We start from the raw sequence: 20,066 nt of genomic DNA, 5'->3' as shown, positions 1-20,066 counted from the left end.
ATGATGCTGAAAAGTATATTCAAATCGAAAAGATTTATTTAAATTTTTTTTTTTTTTTTTTTTTTTTTTTTGCTGTACTTTAAAACATTAAAAATAATAGCTGTTCAAAAACTTTTGACTGGAAATGTATATTTAAAAAAGTAAAATAAAATTGTAAAAGTAAAATTGTCTTTCTTTGTTAAGAATTATATTTGATACATCAGGCTTTTGTGGATCATATAGTATAAGGTAGGAGAACAGATTTCTTACTCAACGTGAAAAAAATCCTTTTTGTTTTATTCACAGTTCCAAACTGAGCAAAATGTGCCATTTAGTGCATTTGCTGATATTAATATGGCCAAAACGTATAGCTAACTATTTAAAATGCATGTAAATATACTGTCACTCTATATAATGAATAGTAAAATTATATTTAAATGCTGTTTTATGCTCAAAGCTCTAGTTTTTTATTGTGGAGAAATAACATATAATGCAATGCCATACATTGACGATTTAGAAATGTACAAATAAGCATTCCCCAATCTATTATGTATCATATTTGATACTCAAATTTTTGTTACTACGGGTGAAACTTCTGGTTCATTAGCCACTATGGAAATGACAAGAAAAATAACAACATGCAGTAAATGGTAAATCTGTTTGCACTACAAACCAGTGTGTTCATAATTAAGATAATACATTAAAATAACACGGTAAGACACCAATTTGCAATATCAAGCAGAAAAATGAGCTAAAAATAGCTTGACGCAGAGACCGGAAGCCAGACCCATAAAATGTACAAATGGCCCCACACGTTCTTACAGGAAAAATAAGGTGGATAAATTATCAATCAGATGTGACAGAAGGTTTTTCAGCAAAGTTTTGATCATGTTGATAAATAAGGGGCCTTAGTAATTTCTGTATCAAATATGATTCAGTATGGCTTTATAGGGTACAGGTGCTCACAACTGGACAGTTCTGAGAACGATGTGTTACTCATTCTTGTGGGCTTCTTGAAATAAGTTATTATTAGAGTTATTTGAGTGTGAGGAAAAAAGAGAGAGGGAGAGAGAGTGTGTGTGTGTGTGTGCCATCTGTTCTTAGAGGTAAATCAAGCATCAGTAGCACCAGACAGGAATAGTTCATTTATCGAGAGTTTTTGTATGTCCGTGACCTTGGCCCAAATTCCATCCCATGACAGGAACAGAGAGGAACCGTGTAATCTCAGATAGAAATAGATTTGCCCTCAGGTTTAAGGGAACTAAGATAGGACAAACCTATGCTGAGCCGAGCTTTTCAGGATGCCAGACAATAAATCCATAACGATTTCTGTTTCAGACAGATGTTTCTCGACACACTCATGCGCACAGACCCCCGCTTCCTTAGCAAACTTTTTATTAATGACTTCCCATGGTGGAAGTGGTGAGTGTGATATGACATTGTTTCCTGTTGTACTTGAAATAATCACAGATGCTCTTTACAAAACTGGATAAGATCACACACAGTTCCCACATTAGTACACAGAGAAACATTCAATGCACTTAAGGTAAGGGCTCCTACTTTTCTTTGTGTTAATATGAATTCTTTATATAAACTTTCAAAATACTGTATTTTACGGCCTAGATAGGCCTAAAACAAAAGAAAACCAAAAACTTACATTTTTTTTTGTTTAAAATATTATGCAGATGTTGATGCAAATTTAATCTTGTAGTAAATAAAGCATGTTGGTGAAATACAGTTTTTTATCTAACTGTTTAGTAGAATGACTTGGGAATAGTATTCTTTAACCAAACTTTTTTTTCCTTTGGCTTAAAAAGTAAAAGGTAAAAAAGTTCAACCAAATTTCTTTTTCTTTAAGTTAAAAAAGTATACAAACTAAAAGTTAAAAAAGTAAAAAGTTAATATTTGTATAATGTAAAAAATCCCTTTATATTTTCATTGTCATTCAGATGGTAATGTATGGTAATAGTTTTTACTTCCAAAAGTAAAATATTTTTTAAAATATTTAAAATATTTTACAGTATTTTTTCACCAAATGTGTTTCCTTTGATTAATGGTTTGTTCGGATAGGACAATATTTGGCCGAGATACAACTATTTGAAAATCTGGAATCTGAGGGTGCAAAAAAAAAAAAAAAAATCAAAATATTGAGAAAATATCCTTTAAAGTTGTCCAAATCAAGTTCTTAGCAATGCATATTACCAATAAAAAAATATGTTTTGATATATTTACAACAGGAAATTTGCAAAACATCTTCATCGAACATGATCTTTATTTAATATCCTGATGATTTTTTTAAAAAGTATCTTATGCTAATCAAAGTTCCATTCATTTGATAAAAACATAACAGTTTTTTTTTTTTTTAATATACTTTAAAATATCATTTATTTCTGTGATGTAAAGCTGAATTTTCATCAGGCATTACTCAGTCTTCAGTGTCACATGATCCTTCAGAAATCATTCTAATATACTGATTTATTACTATTTTATTATCAGTGTTGGAAACAGTTGTGCTGCTTAATATTTTTTTGGAACTTGTGAAACTTTTTTTTAGGATTCTCTGATGAATAATAAGTTAAAAAGAACAGCATTTATTCAAAATATAAATCTTTTCTAACAAAAGTCTTTACTATCACTTTTTATCAAGGTAACATCGTTGCTGAATAAAAGTATTAATTTCTTTCAAACAGATTTAAAAAAAAAATGCAGCACAACTGTTTCCAACACTGAGAATAAATCAGCATATTAGAATGATTTCTGAAGTAACAATTTGACACTGAATACTGGGGTAATGATGCTGAAAATTCAGCTTTACATCACAGGAATAAATTCTATTTTAAAGTATATTAAAATAGAAAACCACTATTTTAAATTGCATTAACATTTTACAATATTAATTTTTTTCTGTATTTTTAATCAAATAAATGCAGGCTTGATGAGCAGAAGAATGTCTTTTAAAAAGCATTAAAAATCTTACTGATTCCAAACTTTTGAGCGGCAGTTTATATACTGTATGTATACTGTGTGTGTGTGTGTGTTTGTGTGTGTATATGTATATATATATATATATATATATATATATATATATATATATATATATATATATATATATATATATATATTTATGGCCATTTACTTCTTTCAAAATATAACTTTTCAGAGGACATATGATTTTATCAACACACAAAAATAATCCTTCCTGTTTGTCGAGACCAGGGTGGACCCTGCCTTTCTCAGTGTTGATTGATGAACGGCCCTTTCGATAAACTGTGCAGACAGAAATACATTTTAGATAAGTAAGGCTGTGCCCAGATGGTTCATGACATATTGTTGACAGGAATTGTTCAAGGCTACATCATAAATTATTTATTACTGGATGCAGAATAATGTAATAAAGCCAGAGTTAAAGTAAGTTGGTGATGTTGGTCAATTTTGTACATTTGGGAACGATTACTGTTAAGACAAATAAAAAAATAGTTTTTTTTTTTAATACAAAAAACTAATTTCAAGCAACTTCCAATGTTGTTTCTTAGAAAAAATGATCAACTCCTTCCTTTATTTTTCATGTCTGTGTTTAACAGAGTTTAGAGGAGCGCTGCCAGCGGATCCTGCAGGGGATGGAGGGGTCTTTGACGGCTCGGGACCGGGTGGGCATTCAGGACTTTGTTCTCCTGGACGCCTACACCAGCGAGACAGCATTTATGGACAACCTCAGAAAGCGGTTTAATGAGAACCTCATATATGTGAGTCCTGCACCCACTCATATGACCTCTTAGAATAGACTTTGAAAAAGGCAGGCAATGCAATATCCAGTATCACTGTTACTTTCATTATTGAGATGGGGGAGAGAATAATGTGGACTCTCATGCTGAACACAGGTCAGTGCACACAGGTAGACTACTAACTGAAAATGTTCTCTATACATCTAATTTGCCTTGTCGCAGCGACTGGAAACTCACTTTGCTGATGATTCAGCACGGAGAATTTTTTGTCAAAGGTTATCAAAGGGACTTTACAAGGATAAGCCTCCTAAATGAAACTGCTGAGAGAGTCATATTTCTTTATGATCCTCAATACTCTGTTGAGGGGTTTTAACTTTTTCTGAAATGTCCTTATCTTTGTTATTTCTGTTAGACCTACATTGGGACCCTCCTGGTGTCAGTTAATCCATATAAGGAGTTGGGTATCTATACCAAGAAACAAATGGACATTTATATGGGAGTCAACTTTTTTGAGCTGCCTCCTCATATGTAAGTTTGCATATATACACTACCAGTCAAAAGTTTTTGAACAGTAAGATTTTTTTATGTTTTTTTAAAAGAAGTCTCTTCTGCTCAAAAAGCCTGCATTTATTTGATCCAAAGTACAGCAAAAACAGTACAATTAAATTAAATATATATTTTTACTGTTTCAAGTAACTATTTTCTATTTTAATATATTTTAAATGTAATGTATTCCTGTGATTTCAAAGCTGATTTTTTAGCATCATTACTTCAGTCACATGATCCTTCAGAAATCATTCTAATATTCTGATTTGCTGCTGCAAAACATTTATTATTATTATTATGTTGAAAACAGTAGTAGGAGGAGACTTCTTTTAAAAACGTTAAAAAAGCTTACTGACACTTTTAAACTTTTAAATGCCACTGTATACATACACATTTTCTATTTATTCTTACCATTTACTTTATTATTTCTTATTTATGTTCTTTTTTAAAGAACATTGATGTGGAAAATTGTTTACTTCACATGTAATCTAAGCAATTTTTTTTCTGCCCTCTCAGCTTTGCACTTGCCGACAATGTTTACCGGACAATGATTAGTGAAACCAACAACCACTTCATCCTCATCTCTGGTGAAAGTGGTGCTGGCAAGACGGAGGCTTCTAAGAAGGTCCTGCAGTTTTATGCAGTGTGCTGTCCTAGCACTACACTCCTGGACAGTGTGAGAGATCGGCTTCTTCTTTCCAATCCGGTGCTGGAGGTCAGAATTCAAGCTTTTTTTCTGAAATGAGCCATTGAAAACATTGGTACCTTCTGAATTCACATGTTTAAAGTGTAGCACAGTATCAAGTAAAAGAACGTTGATGCTGAGTGTTTTATATCTAAAGGCTTTTGGAAATGCCAAAACCCTGAAAAATGACAACTCGAGTCGATTTGGAAAGTACATGGACATACAGTTTGACCATCAGGTAAAGTCAGATTTGAACTTAAGTAGAAGATCAGAAAGCATTCATTTCAAAGTAAATAAGTGTTTTTTTTTTCTTTCAGGGAGGAGCAGTTGGTGGCCACATCTTAAGCTACTTACTGGAGAAGTCAAGGGTGGTCCACCAAAATCATGGAGAGAGGAACTTCCACATCTTCTATCAATTAGTTGAAGGAGGAGAGGATGAGCTTCTTCGCTGGCTTGGTTTGGAGCGAAACTGTCAGAACTACCGCTATCTTATTCAGGTGAGAAGCGCAGATATTTGTTTTGTATTTTTTTTTCAATTAAAATAGATGCATAGAGAGAGCTTATTAATTTTTAAATTGTTCAAAATCTATTTTCTGGACAGGGTGAATGTGCCAAAGTGAGCTCCATTAATGACAAGAGTGACTGGAAAACTGTACAAAAAGCTCTTACGATCATTGAGTTCAGTGAAAAGGATATAGAGGTAAGATGCTGTCAGGTTGAGGATTTTTTAATGTGGATAAGAGTTTTTGTCCATTAGGGTCACTGGGTCAGTGTAGAAGGCTGCTTTTCAGAAAGAGAAGTCATTGTTTAATATGTTTGGTCTTTTTTAGCATCTGTTTGCGATCATTGCCAGTGTCCTTCATCTTGGCAATATTCACTTTAAAGCCAGTTCTATGGGTTATGCCACATTGAACAACAGTGCGGAAGTACACTGGCTGTCAAAGGTACTTTCCATCAACACACTTTGAAAGTTTTTGAATAATTGCGAGTTAGAACTTTTATGGTTTACATGGTAATGTATATTTATTTAATGTATCTTATTTTCTTATTTCATTGTTTTATTTAATTTTTATTTTTTTATTTGTTGCAACCCATTTCTTCTCTCCTTCATTTCGTTATTCTTGTTATTGTCAGTTATTGGGCATCCCCTCAAACATGTTACAGGAGGGTTTAACTCACAGAAAGATTGAAGCCAAAGCAGAAGAGGTGAGACTTGTACAACACATTAGTTGTTGCATAAAAAGCTTGTTTCACATTCATATTGCAATACAATATGAGTTGTTTTTGGACAATTAGTATTAAATAGTAAATCATTTTATATTTTAAAGAGAGAGTTCACCCAAATATAAAAATTCTGTCATTAATTACTTACCCTCATGACGTTCCAAACATGTATGACCTTCGTTTATCTTCAGAACACATATTAGGGTATTTTTGATGAAATCTGGGAGCTTTCTGACATAAAATTACGGTTGAACCACTGATGTCACATGGACTATTTTATTAATTCCCTTACTGTCTTTCTCTGCCTTGAACATGGTAGTTGTGTTGCCGACTATGCAGGGTTAGAAAGCTCTCGGATTTCATCAAAAATATCTTAAAGGGATAGTTCACCCAAAATGAAAATTTGATGTTTATCTGCTTACCCCCAGGGCATCCAAGATGTAGGTGAATTGTGTTTCTTCAGCAGAACACAAACAAAGATTTTTATCTCAAAGCGGTGCAGTCTGTCAGCCATATAATGGCAGTGGATGGGCATCACATGCACAGACAAATCCAAATTACACGCTGCTGCTCGTGACGATACATTGATGTCCTAAGACACGAAATGATCGTTTTTTGCGAGAAACTGAACAGTATTTATATAATTTTTTACCTTTGATACACAGCCACGTCCAACTGTCATGAGCACAAGCTCATTATTCGGCACGTTACCTGTTACAGACGCCGTAAGGAAATCGGTGAAAAGTCAACGGTCCCGGATGAGTTCGCGCAAGCAAACATAATCTTTTAGCTTTAAATCGGTTTGAACAATCAGGATAAGCGCAAGTAATTACCATTTTGAATAGCCGCTATACCCACAATTTCTGTGCACTGTGTAAACAATAAGTGTCGTATAAATGCGACAGATCGCTTCCAGCGCTTGCATATACTACGCCAGAGCGTGTACACATGATGAGCTCTTGCTCAGGACAGTTGGACATGGCTGTGTATCAAAGGTAAAAAATGAAATAAATACTGTTCAGTTTCTCGCAAAAAATGATCGTTTCGTGTCTTAGGACATCAATGTATCGTCAAGAGCCGTAGAGTGTAATTTGGATTTGTCTGTGCATGTTTTTTTTTTTACTTTTAAAGGTTTAGTGCCCATCCACTGCCATTATTTGGCTGACAGACTGCACCGCTTTGAGTTAAAAATCTTTGCTTGTGTTCTACTGAAGAAACAAAGTCACCTACATCTTGGATGTCCTGGGGGTGAGCAGATAAACATCAAATTTTCATTTTTTGGGTGATCTATCCCTTCAATTTGTGCCCTGAAGATGAATAAGGGACTTAAAGGTTTGGAACAACATGAGGATGAGTAATTAATTACAGAATTTTCATTTTTGGGTGAACTATCCCTTTAAATTGAAAATTATTTTAAAGAGTTGTTTTAGAGATGGATTACTAAGTATAATTTTTTTTAACATTTCCTGTAATTCAGAAATCCATGATTATGTAGTATTTATCATTTTCAGGTTCTAAGCCCTTTCACCGCTGAACATGCAAAGTATGCCAGGGATGCACTAGCCAAAGCCATCTATGGTCGCACATTTTCATGGCTTGTTAATAAGATTAATGAATCATTGGCAAACAAGGTATGCATGGTTACATGGAATTTACAAATTCTGCTTTTTATAGTGTTTTATAAAAATACATGAATTAGTTAATGCATCATTGGGTTCAGTCTATTTATATTACCAATCCAGGATTCAACCAGAAAGACAGTGATTGGACTGCTTGACATCTATGGATTTGAAGTGTTTGACGTGAACAGGTGACCCTGAAGCATTGCTGTCACACAGTCTGAATACATTTATTATAATGGTTTCCTTCAAGAAAACTCTTAAAAGGGGTTAATGAGTTAACAAAACCAATTAGTAACCTTTTTATCAATATAGTGTCAGAACAAGCCCTCTAGACACATCTACACACAAATAAATAGGCCATCTATCATTTAAAAGAGGTCAGTAAGGTTTAACTAGGATGCATTCATTTGATCGTGAGACAGTAAAGTCAGAAATTCAAAAAAGAAATAAATGCTGTTTTTTAACATTCTTTTCTATGTGTGTTACAATTTGCACAAAAAATTAAGCAGCATTACTGTCTTCAACATTGATAATAGGAGTACTAGACAGATACAGTGCCTTGCAAAATTATTCATACCCCTTCATTTTTTTCACATTTTGTTTTGTTGCAGCATTATGTTAAACTGCTTTAAATTACTTTTTTTCCTACATCAATCTACATCTCATACACCATAATGACAAAGCACAAAGCTGGTTTGTAGCAACTTTGCAAATTTATTAGAAATAAAAAAACTGAAAAGATTCTGTTGAATAAGTATTCATACCCTTTTCTGGGACACTCGAAATTTAGTTCAGGAGCATTCATATTGCTTCTAGATGTTACTACACTTCGAGTGGAGTTAAACTGTGGCAAATTAATTTCAATGAGTATGATTTAGAAAGGCACACAAATCTAAAATTTGCAAATCTGTTTTTTGCTTTGTCATTATTATGGTGCATGGAGTGTAAATTGATGTGGGGAAAAACTAATTTAAAGCAGTTTAACATAATGCTGAACAAAACAAAATGTGAATTAAATGAAGGGGTATGAATACTTTTGCAAAGCACTGTATATGTTTTGATGGATTGGTATTTACCATGTGTATTATTACTGGTGCTTTGCTCCTCAGTTTTGAACAGTTCTGCATAAACTTCTGCAATGAGAAGCTTCAACAGCTTTTCATCCAGCTCACCCTCAAATCAGAGCAGGAGGAGTATGAGATGGAGGGTATCGAGGTGAATATTTTCAGTACATACAGCATTTATCAACAACATGCCCTCACCTTCAGATAGCTTCAGAGTAATGTGATGTAAATGCTTTAGGACACTAAACACATCAGCCTCACCTTGTGTTTTAGCATATTTTCATTGATGTGGGATGATTTTCAGTGGGAACCAGTGCCATACTTCAACAACAAGATTATCTGTGACCTAGTGGAGGCGAAACATAGAGGCATCATATCAGTACTGGTGAGTGAAACTGATTCAAGCTGAGATACACACCAAGACATGATAAAGTCACAGTCTTTATGTCATGATTTTCATAATTAAAGGATGAAGAATGTTTGCGTCCTGGAGAAGCCACAGATTTTACATTCCTGGAGAAGCTAGAGGGGAAGATGTCCGGTCACCCTCATTTTGTCACGTGGGTAGATTTCACTTTCAACTGACATAAAGAGATAGTTCATTAATTACTCACCCTCATGTCATTCCAAACCCACAAGACCTTATTCAGAACAAAAATTAAAGGGATAGTTCACCCAAAAATGAAAATTTGATGTTTATCTGCGTACCCCCAGGGCATCCAAGATGTAGATGACTTTGTTTCTTCAGCAGAACACAAACAAAGTTTTTTAACTAAAACCGGTGCAGTCTGCCAGCCAAATAATGGCAGTGGATGGGCACCAGACCTTTAAAAGTAAAAAAAAAAACATGTACAGACAAATCCAAATTACACCCTGCGGCTCATGAGCTTTCTGACTCTGCATAGACAGCAGCACAACTGACACGTTCAAGGCCTAAAAAGGTAGTAAGGACATCATTAAAATAGTCAATGTAACATTAGTGGTTCAATCGTAATTTTATGAAGCTACGAGAAGCTTCTTTGTGTGCATTTTTTACGGGTTTGGAACAACATGAGAGTGAGTAATTAATAACAAAATGTGAATTTTTGGGTGAACTACTCCTTTAATGCCAGTATTTCAATGTTGTCATAGTACTAGATGATTTTATTCAAATTATGTTTTGTCTAAATTTCACAAAAAAAAAAGGCACAAATTGGCTGACCAGAAAACACGCAAGACCCTTGAACGAGGGGATTTTCGACTCCTACACTATGCTGGAGAGGTTACTTACTCTGTTGTTGGTACGTTATTAAATACAAACAGTTTGAAGATGAATAATGTTTTGAAACATTTCCTTATCTTGACCTGTATTATTTTCTTGTGTCAGGGTTTCTTGACAAAAATAATGATCTTCTGTACAGAAACATTAAAGAGGTAGGAGGTTTTGCCACAACATGCATTCTCTTCACCTGTCATCTCTGAGAAAAAAATGACTATGAAATAGACACAAAAGTTGTTTGTTATTGTTTAAGGTCATGCGACAGTCTAAGAACAGTATTATACAGCATTGCTTCCATACTATCGAACCTGACGGCAAGAAAAGACCTGAGACGGTATAGTAAAAGACATTTAAATAGACAATTAAAACAAATAAACATAACATATATTACAACATAACAAACTCTCTCTCAAACATCGCTCTCTCTCTCTCTATATATGTATATGTATATATATATGTATATGTATATGTGTGTGTATATATATATATATATACTGCCAAAAAATTCTTTTTGCTCCCTCTTCTGCATTTATTTGATCCAAAATACAGCAAAAGTGGTAATATTGTGAAATATTTTCACTATTTAAAATAACTGTTTTCTATTTAAATATTTTTTTAAATGTAATTTATTCCTGTGATCAAAGCTAAATTTTCAGCATCATTACTCCAGTCGTCAGTGTCACATGACCCTTCAGAAATCATTGTTGATTATTATTATTATTATCAATATTCAAAACAGTTGAGTAAATTTTTTCAGGATTGTTTGATGAATAGAAAGATGCGACTTATTCTAAATTAAAGAGCGTTTGTAACATTTTTACACTATACCATTCAAAATCTTGGAGTCAGTATAATTTTTTTAGGGAAAGAAATGATAGAAATTAATACTTTTATTTAGCAAGGATGCTTTAAATTGATCTAAAGTAATGATAAAGACATTTATAATGTTACAAAATATTTCTATTTCAGATAAATTCTGTTCTTCTGAACTTTCTATTCATCAAACCTGAAAAAAATTCTACTCAGCTGTTTTCAACATAATAATAATAATAATAATAATAATAATACTACAAATGTTTTTAAGCAGCAAATCACAATATTCAGAAATATTCAAAATTCAGCTTTGAAATCACAGGGATAAATTACATTTTAAAATATATTCAAATAGAAAACAGTTATTTTAAATAGTAAAATTATTTCACAGCTTTACTATTTTTGCTGTACTTTGGATCAAATAAATGCAGAAAAACAAAAAACAAAAAGATTGTTTGATTATAGTTTTAGTATAGTATCATTAAAGCTGATAACCTGTGAGCAACTCATGACTTTTATCCCAAATTTACCGGTATTTAAGCTACTGACCTATTTTTTTGCAACAGGTAGCCACCCAGTTTAAGAGCAGTCTTGCAGGCCTCACTGAAATGCTCATGACCAAGGAGCCATGGTATGTGCGCTGCCTGAAACCCAACCACTGCAAGCAGCCAGGTAAGCCTTTCACTTCACACCTCTGGTTAGTGGTTTTGTCTGCTGAATGTTTTACAAGACTGTGCCAGTGACCTCTCTCTCACTCGCCTAACCTCAGACCGCTTTGATGATGTCATGGTGAGACATCAAGTCAAGTACCTGGGGTTAATGGAGCACCTGAGAGTCAGGCGTGCTGGGTTCGCTTATAGGAGAAGATATGAGGTCTTCCTGAAAAGGTGTGTTTTCATGACTTCAATTGTCTTATTCAGTTTCATGCATTTGCCAGATCTAAGGTTACAGTGCATTCAGTTAGTGTTTCTTTAAGCTTATCTTCTCTATCAGGTGCTTCTTCTCACTACTTCTCACCTGGAAACATCTGACAAACCCGATGCTTATCTTTGCAGATATAAGCCTCTATGTCCTGACACATGGCCACACTGGAAGGGAACACCGGCAGAGGGAGTGCAGAGACTCATCAAACACCTTGGCTACAAACCAGACGAGTACAAGATGGGAAGGTACAAACTGTACAGGCTACTGCTGCGATACTGTGTGTTGTACTTCTAGTGCCAGAAAATACCTGTTTCCTTCTTGTTTTTCTCCAAATATGTATTTGTTTCTTTCTCCTCTTATTTCTCAAGGACAAAAATCTTCATTCGCCATCCCAGGACTCTTTTTGCCACTGAAGATGCATTTGAGATCTGCAAGCATGAATTGGGTAAGGCACCAGTAACATCTGACAAAAAAAGGCTGGCATTTCCTTTTGGTGTCATGATTATTCTTGCAATACCAGGTTTGACCTGATTGCTTGGTATCTCAAATCTTTTTTGTTACAGCCACAAGAATCCAGGCCAAATACAAGGGCTATAGGGTGAAAGGAGAATACCAGAGGCAGAGGGACGCAGGTATTAAACCTTTCTGGTTTGAAATACTAGAGATCCTTTGGAAAACCACATATATATATAACACCACTCTTAATTTATTTTTAACAGCTACAAAGATTGAGACATGTTGGCGGGGTCTTCAGGCCAGAAAAGAGAGGGAAAGGAGAGCCTGGGCTGTCAAAGTCATCAAGAAGTGAGTCAATTATCATGTCAGATGATCAAATTGATGTAGGAAAAGCTTTTCATATAGACACTAAATTAATCAGGGGTTCAAGCGCTGAAACACTATTGTAATTGTTAGAATGGTCATGGATCAGAGATCTTGACGTAAAACTGTTTGTGCAGACCAAATCGTAAGTCATAGAGACTCAAAACTTGGAGGGATGGTAGTACTCACACCACCGACAATGTCTCGTTTTTGGGTATTTTGCATTTTTTTGCAAAACCTCCTTTTGCGAACTAGTCCTAGGTTTTTTGCCCGACTGGAACCAAACCAGTGCAGAAAGATGCTCTGGAAAGCGAACATCAATAATTATCAATAAAAAAAAAATCTTTCAACTTACCGTCGCAAAGGGATGCCAAAATGCTCGAAAGGGGCAGGGCCACTTTAAGTAAAATGCCTATAACTTCTGAATGGAATGAGATATCTTTGCTTAACTCAGAACATTTACATAAGAGCTCAATCTGAGGTCACAGGACCCATACAGTGCCCATGCTCTCCGGGCGTCCCGTGTTCGAATCTCGACTCGAGGATTTTTCCCAATTCCACCCCTATCTTTCTCCCACTTTGCTTCCTGTCACTTCTGATCTGTCCTATCACAATAAAGGCAAAAATAACTCTTTAAAAATAGTTTTTTTTGCCCAATTTGGAAAAAAAAATACTGCAGTACAATTCTTTGGACTCTGTAGGTTAATATTTATCAAAAATGTTGATATTTACACTATAACGGGGTCATTTAGAAAAGGGGCCTGTCCAAATTTACCCAAAATCCTATAAAGCGTAAAGGAAATCTCAAAATATCACAAAACCTGGTGAGCACACACGACAGGTGATTCTAAACAAGCATGCAAAGTTTTAAAGCCCCACTAAGTAACTTTCCCTCAACGCTCCCTCTACAGGTTAGAAGCGGAATTGTCCATTACCGCTGTCGTAAATAATTTAGCCTACCGTCGCGTCACATGCACGTTATTTGTTTGAAAGGCTATCCAGGAGCGGCTTTGGAAATAACGATGTCCAGTGACAAGGTAGAGTATGTTGTATGACTTTATAAAAGTGTGAAAACCTTTTGTGAAGCCTGCCGTGAAGCAAGTCGCATTTGTAGTATCATTTGAACTACAAAACCGCGACCCGACGACCCAAACTTACATAGTGCTGTTCTGGCTGATAGAGGGTCGCAAAGCGAATACGAAAGTGCCGTTTCACCCTGTTATGAGTTGATGAACCACTGACATGAGTTCGGAAACATTATTTTAAGGTAAAAAAAGTTACTTAGTGGGGCTTTAAGTCTTGCTACATAATGTCTTTTTTATGTGTGCTTAAATGCCTTTAAACGCTTGAATCCTGGTAATCGCTGTTTGCAGCTATATTTTGGAGTAAAGTTTTATTGATCTCAATATTTTATGTAAATGTACACTATCGTTCAAAAGTACTTTTATTTAGAAACGATGCATTAATTTGATCGAAAGTGACAGTGAAGACATTTATAATGTTACAAAAGATTTCCATTTCAAATAAATGTTTTTTAAAGAACTTTCGCTTTGTCAAAGAATCCTGAAAAAGAAAATGTATTACAGTTTCCACAAAAAATATTAAAGGAATAGTTCACCCAAAAATGAAAATTTTGTTATCATTTACTCACCCACAATGTGGTTACCCACATTCTTCAAAATATCTTCTTTTGTGTTCAGCAGAAGAAAGAGATTTAAACAGGTTTGTAACAACTTGAGGGTGAGTAAATGATGACAACATTATTATTTTGGGGTGAACTATTCCTTTAACTATTCCTTTTTTTTTAACTTTAGTTTTCAGCATTGACAATAGTAAGAAATTCTTGAGCAGGAGATCGGCATATTAGAATGCTTTTCGAAGGATCATGTGACACTGAAGACTGGAATAACGACTGCTAAAAATGCTTTGACATCACAGGAATAAATTACATTTTTGAAAATGTATAAATTAGAAAATGGTTACATTCAAGTGTATTACTTTTTCACAATATTGCTAATTTTACTGTATTTTTGGAGCAAATACAAATGCAGCAAATTGTATGATATTTGAGTTGTAAGAGATTATTTCCCAATCCTGCAGGTTTATTAAGGGCTTCATGAACAGGAATCAGCCTGTCAGCATGGACAACTCTGAATATCTGGCCTTTGTCAGACAGAGCTACCTCAATCGACTCAAAGATAATCTGCCCAAATCAGTATTGGACAAAACCACCTGGCTAACTCCTCCACCCATAATGCAAGAGGTAGTCCATACATTATTGGATCCTTTATCTTTAAAACCATGCAAAGTTTTTTTTATTGCAGAAATTTAAATGATTTTTCATGGGAATGAAACTATTTTGGTACAAATTATTTTCTAGGCCTCAGTGCTCTTGCGCAAGTTGCACACACGTCTCCTCGTACGGAAGTATGTCCGAGGGATCACTGCACAGCAGAAGGTGCAGGTAAAATTGTTATTTTACCTCTCATTTATCTGAATGTTTACTTATTCACTAGCTGGAATCCATTTACAGCTTAAATTTATTTTCAGCTGCAAATTAAAGGACTGACCAGTGACATATTCAAAGGCAGAAAAGAGAGCTACCCTCAGAGCGTATGCCAACCCTTTGCTGACACTAGGATAAGTAAGAGTTTATGAATTTTCTTGATATTCTGCTGTTGATGCAAACCTTTTAGTGGGTAAATGCAAAGATCAGGTTATATCTTATGAATAAACATTACAGCACTTTGTTCATTCTTTGTTCAGGTGAACAAGACATAAACATCAAAGTCTTGCAGCTAATTTGTCCTGAGGGCATTAAGGTACATGAAACTCTAATAACTCCCTTTATGCATTGAAGGCCACACATATTTGTTTTGGTGACAAAATGTAAAGAATATTCCTAAATTTCTGGGCTTGTTTTAGTAATAGCAGATCTGTCTGAGCTTTATTTTTTAGTCAGATGTTTATATCACTGACATAGATGGGAAACTGATGTGATATCTCCCCTATATACAGTACAGTGTTCCAGTGATTAAGTATGACAGGAATGGCTTTCGGCCACGTTTCAGACAGCTGATCTTCACTCAGGCCGCTGCGTATCTGGTGGAAGAGGCCAAAATAAAACAGAGGGTGAATTACAGCTCACTAAAAGGTGAAATCTTAGTCATCTTTATTTAAATAATATATATTTTATATAGTATATGCACTTAAATACTACTAGAAATGATCCTGTTTCATTAAAAACAGTTAACAGTTACCTTTTTTACTTCTTGTAACAGACCATTACTGAATTAGTCAAGTTGAATCCAGTTCCATATAATACCATACCTTGTTTACATGAGCAATACTGTATTTGCTTTTTTTTACAGGGGTGTCTGTCAGCAATTTAAGTGACAACTTCCTGATTCTCCATGTCACCTGTGAAGACACAAAGCAAAAAGTAGGTGGTAAACAAATATTTTTGTCAGGGAGTTTCTATATGAAATTACTGTCACATGGTAAATTGGAAGAACTTTTGTTTACATACAGTTGAGATCAAAATTTTACACCCCCCTTACAGAATCTGCCAAATGTTATTTTACCAAAAATAGGAGGGATCTTACAATATGCATGTTACTGTTTATTTAGTACTGACCTGAATGAGATATTTCACATAAAAGATGTTTACATATAGTCCACAAGAGAAAATAAGAGTTGAATGTATAAAAAAGACCTTGTTCAAAAGTTTACATACACTTGATTCCTAATACTGTGTCGTTACCTGAATGATCCACAGCAGTGTTACAAGTAACACAAGTTACGTAATCAGATTACTTTTTTCAAGTAATTAGTAAAGTAACGCATTACTTTTTAATTTACAAGAAAATATCTGAGTTACTTTTCCAAATAAGTACTTTTTCTCTTACTTTTTCTCTAGTTATTTCTTGTTACTTTGGTTCTGGAATAAATGGGAACATTTTCAGTATTTTCAAGATGAATGAAAACAGTGAAATGCAACCCTGCAATAATTAAATATCGTCACCTTAGAATTATAAGGTTCTATCTGCATTCTGAGCGCTTTCGAGATATTGAGCTTCAAAGTTTTTGTGTTCCACAGACTTCTGTAGATAGAACCATTTTTGTTTTCTAAAAAAAGGCCCCAAATGTACATAGCTTACAAAAGAAACATCAAAAAACTTTGAAAACTTTATGAATTTGAAGATTAGGGTAAATTTAACTTATTTTGCCCTCCAGGAAACATGTAACTATATTCTATAACCATTGAAGGGCAGTACTAAATGAAACAAATATAATATTTAGACAAAATAAGAAAAATGTACACATCTCCATTCTGTTCAAAAGTTTTCACCCCTGGCTCTTAATGCATAGTTTTTTCTTCTGGAGCATCAGTAAGCATTTGAACTTTCTGTAATAGTTGCATAAAAGTCCCTCAGTTGTCCTCAGCGTGAAAAAATGGATCTCAAAATCATAAAGTCACTGTTGGAAAGGGTTTAAATACACAAAAACACTGGAAAACCAAAGAATTTGTAGGACCTGGAGGATTTTTTTCTGAAGAACAGCAAGCAGGTTAACTGTTCAGGACAAACAAGGGACTCATTAACAACTATCACTAAACAAAAAAACACAGCTGTGGATCATTCAGGTAACACCACAGTATTAAGAATCAAGTGTATGTAAACTTTTGAACGGGGTCATTTTTATAAATTCAGCTATTATTTTCTCTTGTGGATTATATGTAAACATTTTTTATATGAAGTATCTTATTCAGGTCAGTACTAAATAAACAGTAACATGCATTTTGTATGATCCCTCTTATTTTGGTAAAATAATTAACATTTTGCAGATTATGAAGGGAATGTAAACTTTTGACCTCAACTGTAGATAAAAAAAAGTTCAATATGTATGAAGTTTCTGTTGAACTGTATTTGAACAACCTGTCGCTGAAATACATACATATATGATTGTTAAATATTCTGTTTTAGGGGGACCTGGTCTTGCAGTGCGGCTATCTATTTGAGGCATTGACAAAAATTTGTGTAGTGACAAAAAACCACAACCTCATCAAAGTTGTTCAAGGGAGGTGAGACATACTTTTATCTGACATGGCTTGGATACTCAATCCTGCTCACAGAGATATAGTTTATTGTATTTAACAAGAATGCATTATACATACACTGAATTGTTGTCATTTTGTAGTGTGAGGTTTGACATCCAGCCTGGCAAAGAGGGCTTTGTTGATTTTAAGAGCAGCAGTGAATCCATGGTCTACAGAGCCAAGAATGGACACTTGATGGTGGTGGGTCCACAAAATACAATGCATCCAACAAAATAAATACACTAGCAACATGAAATATATTTATATTTACCATTAGTATTATGCATATAATTGTAAACCACTGTTATATCTGTATTACGATCAAAATGATACTGATGTAACTTTCATTTATTTACATAATTAATTTTGAAGCCATCTACATTTTTATTTTGCAGGAATCTGCACGGACAAAATCCCGATGATAAAGTTTTACCTCACAAATCTTCTCCACAATGGCCCAATTAATGCATTTCGGTCAAGTTTTATTAAACACTATAACTTACCCTAAAATAACCTACAGAACAGTGTTTTCTAATGGCATCCCTAATTAAACACGACTAATTCAAGTAATCAGTTCATTAGTAGAGACTCTAAGACCTGAAATGAGTAACCAAAAAAAGTGTACTTTTGGTAAACTCCAGAACCAGGGTTGGGAAATACTGCTCCTACCATATTAAAGTGTGAATTCAAGAGATAAGTTATGAAATATCACTATAATTTATTTACCATGATGAAAGGAAAACAAGTCCAACTGGTGTATTGATGTTGGAATTGTATTTGTTTTCTTTGTATAATATTACAATTAAATTCTGTATTTTAGTCGCATACTGTATATTGTCTTTGTGTGTTTCATAAAACGATGTTTTATTATAAATATCCAACATGTCATGAAAATGAGTGTCTTGAAATTTGTTAATAGAGTTTTTTAAATCCTTGTGTGCATTTGTTCTGTCTCCCATACTGCCAAAACCTGATTACATACTGCATGCCATCTTTTGCTTAGCACTGACAAACACTGAAGATGGCGATATACAGTCAAAACTAAATTTATTCAGTCACCTTCAACATTTCTTGCATTATCACAGTTTATTCACTTTAGTTTAAAAAATGGTAATAAAATATGACAGGAACTCTGTGTCAGAACAGATTCATCTTGATAATATCAGATTACTTTGATAGAAAGGTATGTAAAGGCAGCCGTGACAATATGCCACGACTTGTAATGGATTACAATCAACTAAAAGTTCAAAACTGTTAGAATGACAATATTTACACAACTATCAATACTTTGTTGTCCAGTTACAAAGCAAAGCTTAATTTTATTCAGTCTGTGGTGTAAGAAGTTCACATTAGCAATTAAAGAAAAAACACTTACGCAAAACATGGTCAGGTCAAAGTGGCAAACCAAATTTTTGGTCCCAAATTTGTATCAATTTTACTGGTAGTCCACTGTATGAAGAATTTTTGTGTATAATATGTCACAGTTTATTTTGCTATCCTCACTTACATAAATGAAATATAGTATCAAAATATCAAAAATAAATTTTATCTGGTGTCTGAATCATTTTGGGTTTGACTGTATATGCCCAGAACACATGAGCAAAACAGTGCATGTAGACATACATAACATTTGTATATACATTCAAATATAAAATGCCATTTGATATGAGACACATGTAAAATCTGTATATAGCTCAAACAATCATAATTTCTCGGTGTTCATTTGTTGCCCCTTTTGTGTGTAGCTGTTGTGGTGTTAAAATATCCTACAGCAAACATTAACATCTGTATAATGTTTAACATAATGTAATCAAGATAATGTAGTCTACTTTTTAAAAATGTGTTTTTTTTTCTCCTGCAAATACAGTTCAGCCATTGTATAAACCAGGGTTCCCCAAATCTTACCCTGGAGGTCCAATGCGCTGCAGAGTTTAGCTCCAACCCTGATCACACTCACCTACCTGTTATTCTCTAATGATCCTGAAGACCTTGATTAGCATGCTCAGGTGTGTTTGATTAGGGTTAGAGCTAAACTCTGCAGGAAAATGGATCTCGAGGTCCAGATTTGGTGATCCCTGGTATAAACTATATTTGTATCATGACTGCAGTGACATCAGAAGGAAATAAAGTGATTCATTATTGATTATTTTTTGTGGACACTAATGATTTCATGACGTTTCTTATAAAACCTTAACAATAAAATAACGAATATATGATGATTCATACATATTTACAATTTTCTGAGTGCATGTCATGACCTTATTTTGAATTTAATTAAACGGCAACTTATGTTGCCACCTCGTGGTGAATGC

General features: G+C 34.2%; 1 protein-coding gene across 1 annotated transcript; it reads left to right on the top strand.

The window, feature by feature from the left end:
* Positions 1-1,483: 1,483 nt before the first annotated feature.
* Positions 1,484-19,803, top strand: myo1hb (myosin IHb). The gene is made up of 32 exons (XM_073839772.1): positions 1,484-1,525; positions 3,561-3,722; positions 4,114-4,229; positions 4,764-4,962; positions 5,090-5,170; positions 5,250-5,429; positions 5,534-5,632; positions 5,763-5,876; positions 6,067-6,138; positions 7,668-7,787; positions 7,899-7,966; positions 8,888-8,993; positions 9,147-9,227; positions 9,311-9,402; positions 10,028-10,122; positions 10,209-10,255; positions 10,354-10,434; positions 11,480-11,585; positions 11,683-11,800; positions 11,969-12,082; positions 12,206-12,282; positions 12,401-12,469; positions 12,557-12,641; positions 14,757-14,919; positions 15,037-15,120; positions 15,207-15,300; positions 15,423-15,478; positions 15,675-15,810; positions 16,028-16,098; positions 17,642-17,739; positions 17,856-17,955; positions 18,150-19,803. The coding sequence occupies exons 2-32, from the start codon at positions 3,597-3,599 to the stop codon at positions 18,174-18,176; spliced, it is 3,075 nt and encodes a 1,024-aa protein (XP_073695873.1). The 5' UTR covers positions 1,484-1,525; positions 3,561-3,596; the 3' UTR covers positions 18,177-19,803.
* The last annotated feature ends 263 nt before the right edge of the window (positions 19,804-20,066 follow it).

The sequence above is a fragment of the Garra rufa genome, chromosome 5 (assembly GCF_049309525.1).
Source record: "Garra rufa chromosome 5, GarRuf1.0, whole genome shotgun sequence".
Classification (NCBI taxonomy): Eukaryota; Metazoa; Chordata; class Actinopteri; order Cypriniformes; family Cyprinidae; genus Garra; species Garra rufa.
Note: the sequence above shows the minus strand (reverse complement) of the source record. Positions and strands in the feature narration are given on the sequence as shown.